Source organism: Natrix helvetica (genome assembly GCF_964273705.1).
Source record: "Natrix helvetica genome assembly, chromosome: 1".
In the NCBI taxonomy this organism is placed as follows: Eukaryota; Metazoa; Chordata; class Lepidosauria; order Squamata; family Natricidae; genus Natrix; species Natrix helvetica.
The window spans coordinates 302,531,613-302,543,434 of NC_138548.1; the positions used below are offsets into that span (position 1 = coordinate 302,531,613).

The 11,822-nt window shown below is 42.3% G+C and overlaps 1 protein-coding gene across 1 annotated transcript; it reads left to right on the plus strand.

Moving 5' to 3' along the window:
- The first annotated feature begins 3,693 nt into the window (after positions 1–3,693).
- LOC309386148 (protein BTG1-like) lies at positions 3,694–5,247 on the plus strand. The gene is made up of 2 exons (XM_081941214.1): positions 3,694–4,046; positions 4,596–5,247. The coding sequence occupies exons 1-2, from the start codon at positions 3,929–3,931 to the stop codon at positions 4,946–4,948; spliced, it is 471 nt and encodes a 156-aa protein (XP_081797340.1). The 5' UTR covers positions 3,694–3,928; the 3' UTR covers positions 4,949–5,247.
- Positions 5,248–11,822: the final 6,575 nt, after the last annotated feature.

Genomic DNA, 11,822 nt, shown 5'->3' on the forward strand with positions numbered 1-11,822 from the left:
TTAGATGACAATTAGCACCTTGAATAGCACTTAAAAGACCACTGGGAGCTCAAATAAAATGAATATACCAATACACCTCCATAACTACTCACATCATTGCAACTTCCAACTTGTCTTCAAGGTCAGCCTATATAAAGCGCACTGCAATTTGGATGGGAGTGACCAAAGCAAGAGTGACAATAAGTAGAGCCTACTGATATAGGAATTGGCATGTAAGATAAGGCCTCCTGTTCATAGATACTCCTCAAGCAATAACTGAAAGTCTAGGAGGATCACCAATTTGGGTACCACCTTTCTCTGTGCTATCCCACCGAGAAACAGATATTAAATCCTCAGATTTATCAGGATCCATGAGAACATCTGTATGCTCTCTTTATTTGCATAAAACAAACAGGTATGGTGAAATTATGTTCATATAATACACCTGTCCATAGTTAACTGAATCTTGTTTTATTTAACCGATTTTTCTGGATGCACCCAACACTTGGAACCATAATCTAACTGCAAAATGAGATATTGTACAACATATTCAAAATGATTGGATAGACTGTGATTGAGTATATTATGCAAATATAGTTCGTCCAAAACCTGTAGTGTAATCATTTTCCAATCTATCCTCCATCTTAGGTATATAAGGTTTATTACTGGACAGCCATCATACTATGGATTATGTCACTTTCAGATTATCTGAAATTAGAGAAGAAAGTTATTTAAGGATAGCTCTCTTTTCTATTCTCTTGCTACTCTAAATGGCAGTTTTTCATAAAATATTGTGGTCTATGCAAGGTAAATAACATGATATCTCTGATACTAATGAGCCCATAGTGGCCACTAAGCTTGGTATACCTCAACAAAAAAAATATTTAAAAAGATGAACAATGGAGAAATAGCGTACTATACACAAAGAATAAATCTCTAGGTAAAGTTAAAGTCTTTCTTGTTAAGCTCTACTGTGACTTCATGCATTCATACATTCTTATAATTTTCTTGGCAACAATACAGGATATTTGGCTCTTTCCATTTTTAAAAATTTCCTCACATATATACTTGCATGTCCAGTCCCCTATTTAAATATTAAGTAGCATGGCTAAAAATCTACTTAATTTTTTGAGATCAAGTGAAGTTGTCTAGATTGTATCACCTACCTGACCATCAATCTTGTTTATTTTCAATAATATGTCTAAGCCACCACATAGATCTAAAAAAAAAATTCTAAAAAAGAAAAAAATGGGAAATAAGATGTGGAGGTGGTGAGTATTGTTATAACTTTGTTTTCTAGTAAACTGATGTTTTATAATTAGCCATCACCACCATGGCAGTCATTCTGTAAAAAAAACTGTGGCTTTCTATGGTAATCATTTTGCAAGTAGGTTCATGTTTTAAATTTTCCAAATATAGCCACTGTTCTAAAGATTGCTTTCCCAGACATGACCAAAAATATTTATTTGGAAAACTTGCCTAATATTGACAAAATATAGTCCTTGAATATATTCCTCAAATGCATTAACAAAAATCCACTTAATTCCTTGTAGTTAAATGCCTAAAAAAGAATTACTGAACTCTCTCTGTAGCTCTATATATTAATTGAGGACAACAGATACCGGCAGTAACTGTATAGATTTGGTGCTGATGTGGAGGAAGAAACGAAGATATCATATGATTAACTCTCTAGCAGCAATGATAGGAAATACTCATATTTCTTAGGCCATGAATGTACTGCTATGCTGCTATTCAAACATCTAAACAAAATGTGGAAAAGCTTGTGCTCAACCAAGCAATAAATCAAATACCACAAAAGAGAGGAGTCCACAACCTTCTAGACCCGTGATGGCGAACCTATGGCACGCGTGCCAGGGGTTGCACGCAGAGCCCTCTCTGTGGGCTGCTCTCTTCCAGGTTCTGTTGCACACCTGCACACCGGCCAGCTTCTCTCTTTTGGGTTCTGTCGTGCACATGCGTGCCAGCACGCACGCGCCGGGACCCAGAAGAGCAGCTGGCCTCCACGCATGCTCCAATTTTGGCACTTTGTGCCGAAAAGGTTAATTATACCTCAAAACTGGCACTGACCAAAAGTGAGGGATGAGGAGAGCTATAATATCAGTAATATCAGGATTGTCACAATTAGCCACTGTTGAAGAGGAGATGCTTTGTTTAGAGAAAGGATGCTTAAAGCTCCTAGACAACTTCAGATCTTTTCCAATATTACATCTTTCTGAAAGAATAGTTTTCATTCAAGGCACTTCTTATATTCGCAGATATTAGAAAAGGATTTTATTAAACAGATGAAATAATGATAGTTTGCTAAAAGCTTTTTGAGAATTTACTAAAATCTGTGATCTCTTATTTCATTCCAATCTCAGCTCTGCACAACATATAGGACCATACAGAAGTGAAGTTTCCTTGACATATTTCTTTCCTTTTTCAGTCCCTTAATATTTTATCATTAATTTACATGTGTTGAAAGCTTTGTTCTTTGAAATGCCAGACTTGCATAAAATTGTGCAAAGTTCTCAAGCAACATCAGAATTAGCACCCCAAAGAAGTGCTAGACTACTGATAACTTAATGCAAGGCATATTTTTGAATTGCAGCTCCTTTGATCCCCCTTGGAAGAAGAGAAGGTGTTAAACAGTCCAAATAAAGTTGTTTTCCTGATACAAAGCATGTGTACATCTGGCTTCCTTATACCACTTGATATTAGAAACCAAGGACTGCAAAATAATGTTACTCCAAAAATACTCAGTATATTTCCTGAGTGGTCAATGTGTCAACAAAGTTTGGAAACATTATGGATCTTTTATTTTTATGGCAAGATACTGAGGTTAGGATTGCCTTGCTGAACACCTCTGAGTTTTTATTCAAGATTATATGAGCAATAATCTTTTGCTACGGCTTCCTTGGATTTTCAAGATTTACTATGGACTGATAGCCTGCCTTGTGTACAGGAACTGCGAAGAATATGGAATGCTCCTATTTTCCCCACACACAACCCCGGAAGATATGAGTTCAGACTGCCTAGTCCAAAATCACCCAGGGAGCTCCCACGGCTGAAGGTGAACTAAAAGCTAGGTCTCCTTACTTCTAGATCAATAACTTAATCCCTGTACCGCACTCGGATTAGATTTTTACTCCGCCTTTCCCTGTTAGATGTCCCAGGAAGGCTTATCTGGCGTAGTGGTTTTATGACAAATCCAGCTCTCGCCGCATATTTCAACTATATTTACATCACCCGATTGCACCACCTAGCAATCTAGGAGAGCAAATTCCTACCCCACTTCCTTAGTGCTTTTGCGAAAACATATCTCGCGCATTTGCAACGACCTCCGGGCTGCTTGGCGGGGGAGAAGACGCAATGCTTCCCCGCCCTCCCACCCCCGCTCAGCGGACTGTAAACATTTCCTTCTCCGAACGCTCCCACTTTCCTCGCGCACCCCCTTCCTCCCTTCCTCCCTCCCGCGCTGACGCAGAGAACAAACAATCAGCGGGGACCTCGAGCCCCGCCCCTCTCTAACTTTCTGCGCGGGGAGAATTGGAGATAGCGGCTTCCTTTTGCAATGCCCGGCCAATCACGAGGCGGCGTGTCATTTCTCGCCCAATCGGGAGAGGTGCTTTGGCGTCCGCCAGACGGAACCCCAGTTTCTTGTGATGTAGCCGCTTGCCTTCGCCTTCATTGGTTGATGCTGGTCACGCCCTCCCGCCGTGTGTGGAGGCGGAGGGGACGGCCGCTCATCGTCTGTGTCTCCCGATCTGTTTACTCCTCGCGCTCGGCTCCCCAGCGGCGGCTGAGTGGGTGGCGGCGGCGGCGGCTGCAGCAGCTGAGCCGGCGGCGCCGATCGGCAGCTGGGTCACCCCTCCCTTCCCCCCGCAACATCTGCCGCCTTCGCCCTTCCGACGCAGAGAAAGCGAGCGAGAGTTGCCCGGGGAGAACCATGAAGACGGAGATTTCCACGGCCGCGGGCTTCATCACCCGCCTCCTCAGGACCCCCAGCGGCATCGGCGACGAGGAGCTGCGTTGCTTCAGCGAGTCCCTCCAGGAGGCACTCCGAGGTGAGGCGGCGGCGAGTGGTGCCCGTCCTACCTCCCCCTCCCCTTTTCGTCTCTTGCCTCAGTGCCGCCGTCGGGACGAGCGAGACGGAGCCCCTCAGCCGCTGGCACCGCTGTGCTAAGCCCCAAAAGGACGTCCGTCCCGTCCGCGGTACGACAACAACCTTCCGAAGCGCCTCTACCGGGGACCCAATTCCCCGAATCCCGCCACCTCCTGTTCCCCTTCGCGGCCCTCGGGTCTCTTTCGCCCTTTCACGGTCGGCGCCCCTGCAGCTGCTTCGGTTCCTCTCCGCGCTCGATCCTCCCTCCCACAAGTCCTCCTGTCGTTGGCGGGACCCTCCTGGGCGTCGGACTTAATCCAACGGCTTTTTCTGATCGACCGGATCGGTTCTTGCGACCCTCCGTCCCATGATCCCTGTTTGCGGTCCCCTGCGGGGTGGGTGGTGCGGGTGATCTGCTTGGGCTGATTCCGAAGTGCCCCAGGGCCGGCTATGCAAATCTGTAACTCTTCTCCCGTGTACCACCCCCCCCCCCCTTTGTTCCTCTTTGCAGATCATTATAAGCACCACTGGTTCCCCTTGATGCCCTCCAAAGGCTCTGGGTACCGCTGCATTAGGATCAATCACAAGATGGACCCCTTGATAGGCAAGGCAGCAGTCATGATTGGACTAAGCCACGAGAGACTCTTCCAGCTCCTGCCCAGCGAACTAACTCTCTGGGTAGACCCGTTTGAAGTGTCCTATCGTATAGGAGAAGATGGGTCTATCTGCGTCCTCTACGAAGGCCCTAAACCAGCCATGAAGAATGCCAAAGCTCTGGAGAGCAGAAGCAGCTGTAAAGAGGAGTGGAGAATTGGCAGAGCCAGCCCTTCCAAGAACTACAACATGATGACAGTTTCCAGTTAAAAAAAAAAAAACATTCCTGTACAATGATGTATGTATGTATCCCACTTTGATAATGATGTTAGATGATGTAATTGATATGTTGATTTTCACCCCATAGTCATTAAAGTTGTAGTACTACTGCCAAACTCTTTGTTTTGTGGCCAAGGGCTAATGTATAAAAAAAAAACAGTTCTTTTACATGTTTTCTGGATTGTATACTGTAAATGAAATTGTACAGTCAATGCAATTGTTTTACAGATTTATATTTTGGAAAAAAAATCCTTGGCTATTTGTAATAAAAATGAAATTAATTTCATTTATTTTTTATTTTTATAATGCCTTTTACTTTACAATAGCATTCCTACATCATCATTGCACTTTTTGAGCAATAACATAGGGATGGACATAAGGAAGAAAAGAGAGAGGGGGATGTAGTTGAGCATTATACACTTTAATAAGAGGGATTTTTAAAACTTAACCAATAATTTGGCTGCACAAACTATTGTATTTGGAGATGTAAATATTGCTGTGCAAAACAAGTATACTATGAATAAATATCCAGAATACTTTTTTAAAGTTCCTCCAAAGTTATCAAGCATGAAATTTGAATATTATAGAAATTTGCTGAATGGTTTATTCTTGCCACTTTGGTCAAAAATCTATTAAACGTTTTAATGCTTTCATATATCCAACATATATTAAATTTAACAATTATTCAAGCCTTCAAAATATAATTGTGAATGCTTTCTTGGGATTAAATTGTCTAAGTTTGTTCCTTTCCAAACCTAATGACACTCAGCAGCTTACATGAATGGAATTTCATGTCAATTAAAACTTTTAGAATCCCAAAAGCTATAAAAAAACATCTCCTAAGGCCTTTGTCATACCAAGTAGAGTTTGGTTTTGTATGTAATGAATACAAGCATTGTACGTTGTTAAAACTTTAAGCTATCTTAATATGTCACATTACCAAGGCAAAAGGTGCAGTTAAGGAACAAGTCTGGACAGATTCAAAGTGACACGTAGAATGAATTGAAAGTGGAATCTCAATTGTTTTATAATTCAGTAAATACCAACTCTGCTTAAAATGGAGATCTCTGATAAAACCAGTTTAATAAACTGCATAACATTTTAAAATATATCATGAATATCTTAAAATCATTTTAACTTAAAGATATATTGAGATTTTTTTTTCTCCAATTGTGACCAGTTCTCAGAGACTGCCTGGACAAGTCTACGCAGTTTGCTTGGTGATTTGTTTTCAGAAGTGGTGTGCCATTTTCACCTTCCTGGAGCTGAGAGAAAGCCCAAGGTCACCCAGTTGGCTTTGTTTGGAGCCAATTGTCTTACAATCATCACACCAAACTGGTTCTCACTGAGGTTATTGTCTGCCTTTGAAAGCAGCTGTTTAATTTACAGGGAATGAGTTTGTTTCTTTTTCTTTTTTGTTAGTGCAAGTCAATAGTGCTGTATTTTGTATTCCAAATCCTGTTAAGTCCATAAAACTTAAGAAAGTTAAGTTTTTGAATGCCACTGAATCCACGTCAGTGTTACCACAGAGATCCCCTCTAGAATCATCTCACCCTTCATGTCCTCCAAAAGGACACCCATGATTGCTATAATTGAATCTATCAACCTACATATACATCCTACATTATACATATACATCAAGCATAAATCATATTTTCATAACTGAAAATATATTCTCCCAAATTCTCTGGTAGAAACCCAGAACAACATAAAGTCCCAGAATTAAAACTTCAGAGAAAGGGTTATATATATTGCTTTTCTGTAATGTAAACCAGGTGGGTGGAGATCAATTGTCAGCATTATATACAGTATTTGTGCTTAGAAGAAGACTGCTTTTTTTCTTTCCTCTTTCTTCCTTCACTCCCACCCTGCAATTACTGTATATTGTTCCAAAACTGAAAGTTTATAGAACATTTATTAGCTACTACAATCATTTAAATTATTCACAAATATTTTTGGAAGATAAAAAAATTATTATATCAAGAACATTTGTTTGGATGTATTGCTGTTTCTTCATAGTATGCCAGTAACATACATGCGGAAGTGTTCTAAATAAACCACTGAACTACTTCTGAAAACTAGCCTGCCAAGGGACTGGCAGTATTATTGTGCTTGCCATGGAGAAAAATAATCCCTATTTTCTTATGTCAAAATGGAAAATTCAGGCTAGCAATTTCTTAGCAGTCTACTTGGAGGGGGAAATGGCTTTTTGCAGCTCCATTTATTTCTCTCTTGCCAGTCAGCTTAGCTTTCCTCCTAGCAATGGAGGACACTTGGAACAGTTCATAGAGTGGAATGCAGTCCTACTCACCCATAGGCTACCAGATGTGATGTTTAATATAAGTGTATAGATATTTTATACTTTATGTATATAAAGTATACATACATACTAGGGATTTTTAGTCTTGATTATTATTATTTTTGCTAACAAGTCAAACATTATTTTTACTTGGTTTCTAACATGTAATTTCTGAGCCACAGTATATTATTATTTATACTAATGCATAATTCTTCATATTGCAAACACTATTTGATCCCTTAGATATGTAATACAGGACTGGAACTTACCTATCCCGTGGCTTGCTTACTGATCTACCTCTCAGTAGCCCCTCTTGACCCATGACAACTATTTCTGAACAAACTTGGCTGTAGAAATGCCTGTTACCAATTTCATGGTGCAAAAATTATTCTGCCACTATAATTTCACATGTAACTGCACTAAAATACTTTCAATTGTTTGGAAACATCGATTTAAATAATGCATTATTACCAAAATGTAATTTTAAAAGGGTATTCAATGAGAAACACATCACATTAAGTCTACTCACAATCAGGCTTACTGTATACTTGATGCATGTAGAATGATGAACGTTGTGTGAAAAAGGAAATGCTACTGTACATTGGAGGCCAAGTTGTTCTAAATATGTTGCTTCCCTCTTTTGTCTGTCTTGCTCTACTGGCCCCGGATGTCAGAGTAAGCAAGAAACATAAAAGGCTGTTTTCTGTACTGCAAAATATACATTTAAAATAGGAGATTATTTTCACTTTAACAGGCTTTTTTAAAGTATGAGAAAAAGAAAAAACCTCCACACATAATAGGCAGTGAGCCAGTGATGCACTGTTAAGTCCAAAGGAGAAAAAAGATATACTTGGAAGCAAAATGTTTTCATTAAAAAAAACAAAAAACCATACTTGATTATTTTGTATCCTTCCACATCAGGTATACACAGGTGTACTTTAATGATAACAAATTAACAATAACAATATAAACATTATTTATATCAAAGCTATAATTAAAAATGCAGTACACAAACAGTAAAATTAGTCATTTAGCAAATTTAACAAAAATCACCATATAATATTAAAAAGGTCTGGAAGAATACAAGTTTTTGTATTGGTGGTACAAAAACAGCATGCTTCACAGTGGCAGGGGGAGGGCAGGATTGACATGGCAAGAGCTGTATGTGAGGGTGTGAATGACCCTTCCTCGACAAGGAGGTAGCTATAGCAGGGCCCCCAAGATCGATCTTTTTCAACCCTGACAAGTTTAGGTTGTGTCAACTTCAAATCCCAGAATTTGCCAGCTGGAATCCATCTGTAAGATGGGACCCAAAGATGAGCTTTTGGGAGAAAGCCTGAGACAGCAGCAGACACAAGAGGAACTTCAGGCAAAGGAAGTGCCATGGGAAGATTAGAAAATAGCTGAAAATCCCACCAGTGGCTGGACTAAATGAGAGTGTTGAGGTACTGGTCATATTAGCAGGAGAACAGACACTAAGCACTGTAACACCATAGAAGAAGGGGGTCTACTACACTGGATAGGAACTGAGGTAGACTATGCAGAGAGGCCTCAGAGCAGAGGTGGTATTCAGCAAGTTCTGACCAGTTCTGGAGAACATTAGTGGAAATTTTGAATAGTTCAGAGAACCAGTAAATATCACTTCCGACTGGCCCTGCCCCCATCTATTCTCGTCCTCCTAAGTCCCAACTAATTGGGAGAAAATGGGGATTTTGCAATATCCTTCCCCTGGAGTGTGGTGGGAATGGAGATTTTTACAGTATCCTTCCCCTGCCACGCCCACCAAGCCATGCCATGCCCAAGGCACAACCATAGAACCGCTAGTAAAAAAATTTGAATCCCACCACTGCCTCAAAGGAGTCCAACACATAATGGAATGGTGTAAAATGCAGTCCGGAACAGCATATCCTGAATAGTACCAAGTATATCCTGGCATTGTGTATAGAAAGACAGTGTATGGGCTAGACCCTGTTAAGTCCATATGGGAGATACCACAGAAAGTTATAAAGAATAACTTTCTTGCTAAGATCTTGTGAGACTTTCTTGCTAAGATCTTGTGAGACTTTCTTGCTAAGATCATGTGGGACTTCCAAACAGGCAAGCAGATACTGGCCAATGAACCAGACATCACAATAGTAGAAAAAGGACCAGAAGACAGCAGTGATGATAGCTACAACAGTGCCAAGTGACAGCAACGTCAGGAAGGACTATGAAAAATTGAAGAATACTGAAGGAGGAACCACCACGTGGTGTATTCAGAATTGGGCTGCATGACTGGCTGGCTGGAGCATACGTGTGCATGCGCACAACACAACTTCAATGAGTGGTGGACCAGGTCGGGCACTTGTGTATGCTGACCCGTGCTTGCATGGCCCAGTTCCCCCCTGCCCATCGGCTGAGCCACCCAGTTGCAAAGGTTGGGGACCTCTGAACTAAGACATCGCACAGAACGCTCCAGCTCCCAGGACTGGAAATTGAGGAAGACACACACACATGTATGTCTCTCTGTGTGTGTGCGCGCGCGCATGCACACACACACACACATCACACACACACATACACACTGTATATGTATATGTGTGTGTGTGTGTGTGTGTGTGTGTGTTTATGTCTGCATTGTTCTTCCTGTGAAAATTAATGATTGACAAATGTTCCTCTTTCCCATATTGTTGTTCTACGAAATAATAGTAGAAAATAACCTGAGACCTCTACCTCCATTCATTCCCAGTTTGAACAGTAATCTGTGATACCTCATTACTGATGGGTTTGTTTTTTTCGGGAGTATGAAGGAAATCTTATATTTCTGTGCCATCTTTAGACTCCATGGTCCACTACAGTTGGAGGTTTAATTGTTTGGAATATAGATCAGAACTTTTCTGTGATGCAGTGGTGGGATTCAAACATTTTTACTACCGGTTCTGTGGGCGTAGCTTGGTGAGCATGGTGTGGCTTGGTGTATGTGGCTTGGTGTGTGTGGCTTGGTGGGCGTGGCAGGGGAAGAATACTGTAAAATCTGTATTCCCTCCCCACTCCAGGGGAAGGATACTGCAAAATCCCCATTCCCTCCCAATCATCTGGGACTCGGGAGGCAGAGAATAGATGGGGGCAGGGCTAGTCAGAGGTGGTATTTACCGGTTCTCCGAATTACTCAAAAGTTTCCACTATCAGTTCTACAGAACTGGTCAGAACCTTCTGAATACCACCTCTGCTGTGATGGTATCAGGAGGCAGCCCAATTGAATTCATATTAATAATAAAATATTAAGAACTGTTACTTCCATTATATCTTTAGTTTCCCCTCCATTGCAGTTTCATCTATGAGGAAGAGGGGTGATTTAAAAATGCGATAAATAAAGAAATAAATTATAATTGCCTACCATATAAAGTTTGTCTCTACAGTGTTCTATTTAATATTATGTTGTCACTGAGGACAGGTTCTGTGGTTGGCCTGAAAAAGAACTTAAATGTGCATTCAATAAATATCCAGCCAATGTTTTAATCAGCCTTACCCAATTTGGCATTCCCCAGATGTCTTAGGATTGCATAAATAGGAATTCTGGGAAATGCCATATCAAAACAAGTGCAGCGTTTCATCTATAGAAAGGGTAGTTAAAAGGATCCTTAAGTACAAGTCCACTACATGTTTATTGGACCCGTGCCCCTCCTGGCTGGTACTGGCATCCTGGGAAGTGACACGAGGCTGGCTCCTGGGCCTAGTGAACGCCTCATTGGGTGAGGGGGTCCCTACCGGCCGCCTTGAAAGAGGCGGTGGTGAGGCCCTTACTCAAGAGGCCTTCCCTGGACCCGACGGAACTAGCTAATTATCGTCCTGTCTCCAACCTTCCCTTTCTAGCGAAGGTTGTAGAGAATGTGGTGGCACAGCAGTTTCCGCAACACCTGGAAGAAACCGATTATCTAGACTCGCGCCAGTCCGGTTTCCGACCCGGTCACAGCACAGAGACGGCCTTGGTCGCGTTGGTCGATGATCTCTGGAGGGCCAGGGATAAGGGTTGTTCCTCTATCCTGGTCCTATTAGATCTATCAGCGGCTTTTGATACCATTGACCATGGTATCCTATTGCGCCAGCTGGAGGGGATGGGAGTCGGGGGCACCGTTTTGCGGTGGTTCGGCTCCTGCCTCTCCGACCGGACGCAATGTGTGTTGGCAGGGGGGCAGAGGTCGACCCTGAGGTCACTCACTTGTGGGGTGCCGCAGGGGTCGGTCCTCTCGCCCCTTCTGTTCAACGCATATGTGAAGCCGCTGGGTGAGATCATCCATGGTTTTGGGGTTGGATACCATCTGTACGCTGATGATACTCAGCTGTACATTTCCACCCCAAACCACCCCAACGAGGCTGTCGAAATGATGTCCCGGTGTCTGGAAGCCATCCGGGTCTGGATGGGGGACAACAGACTCAAGCTTAACCCCTCCAAGACTGAGTGGCTGTGGTTACTGGCACCTCGGTTCAACCAGTTGATTCCATTACTGGCCATAGGGGGCGAACAACTGCCCCCTGTGGAACGGGCGCACAATTTGGGCGTCCTCCTAGATGCCCGGCTGTCAATGG

What these genes read in the sequence shown, in the direction of transcription:
- LOC309386148 (XM_081941214.1), top strand. Translation starts at nt 3,929, where the DNA reads ATGAAGACGGAGATTTCCACGGCCGCGGGCTTCATCACCCGCCTCCTC. An exon ending in CCTCCAGGAGGCACTCCGAG is followed by an intron (nt 4,047 to 4,595) that starts GTGAGGCGGCGG and finishes TCCTCTTTGCAG; the next exon opens with ATCATTATAAGCACCACTGG.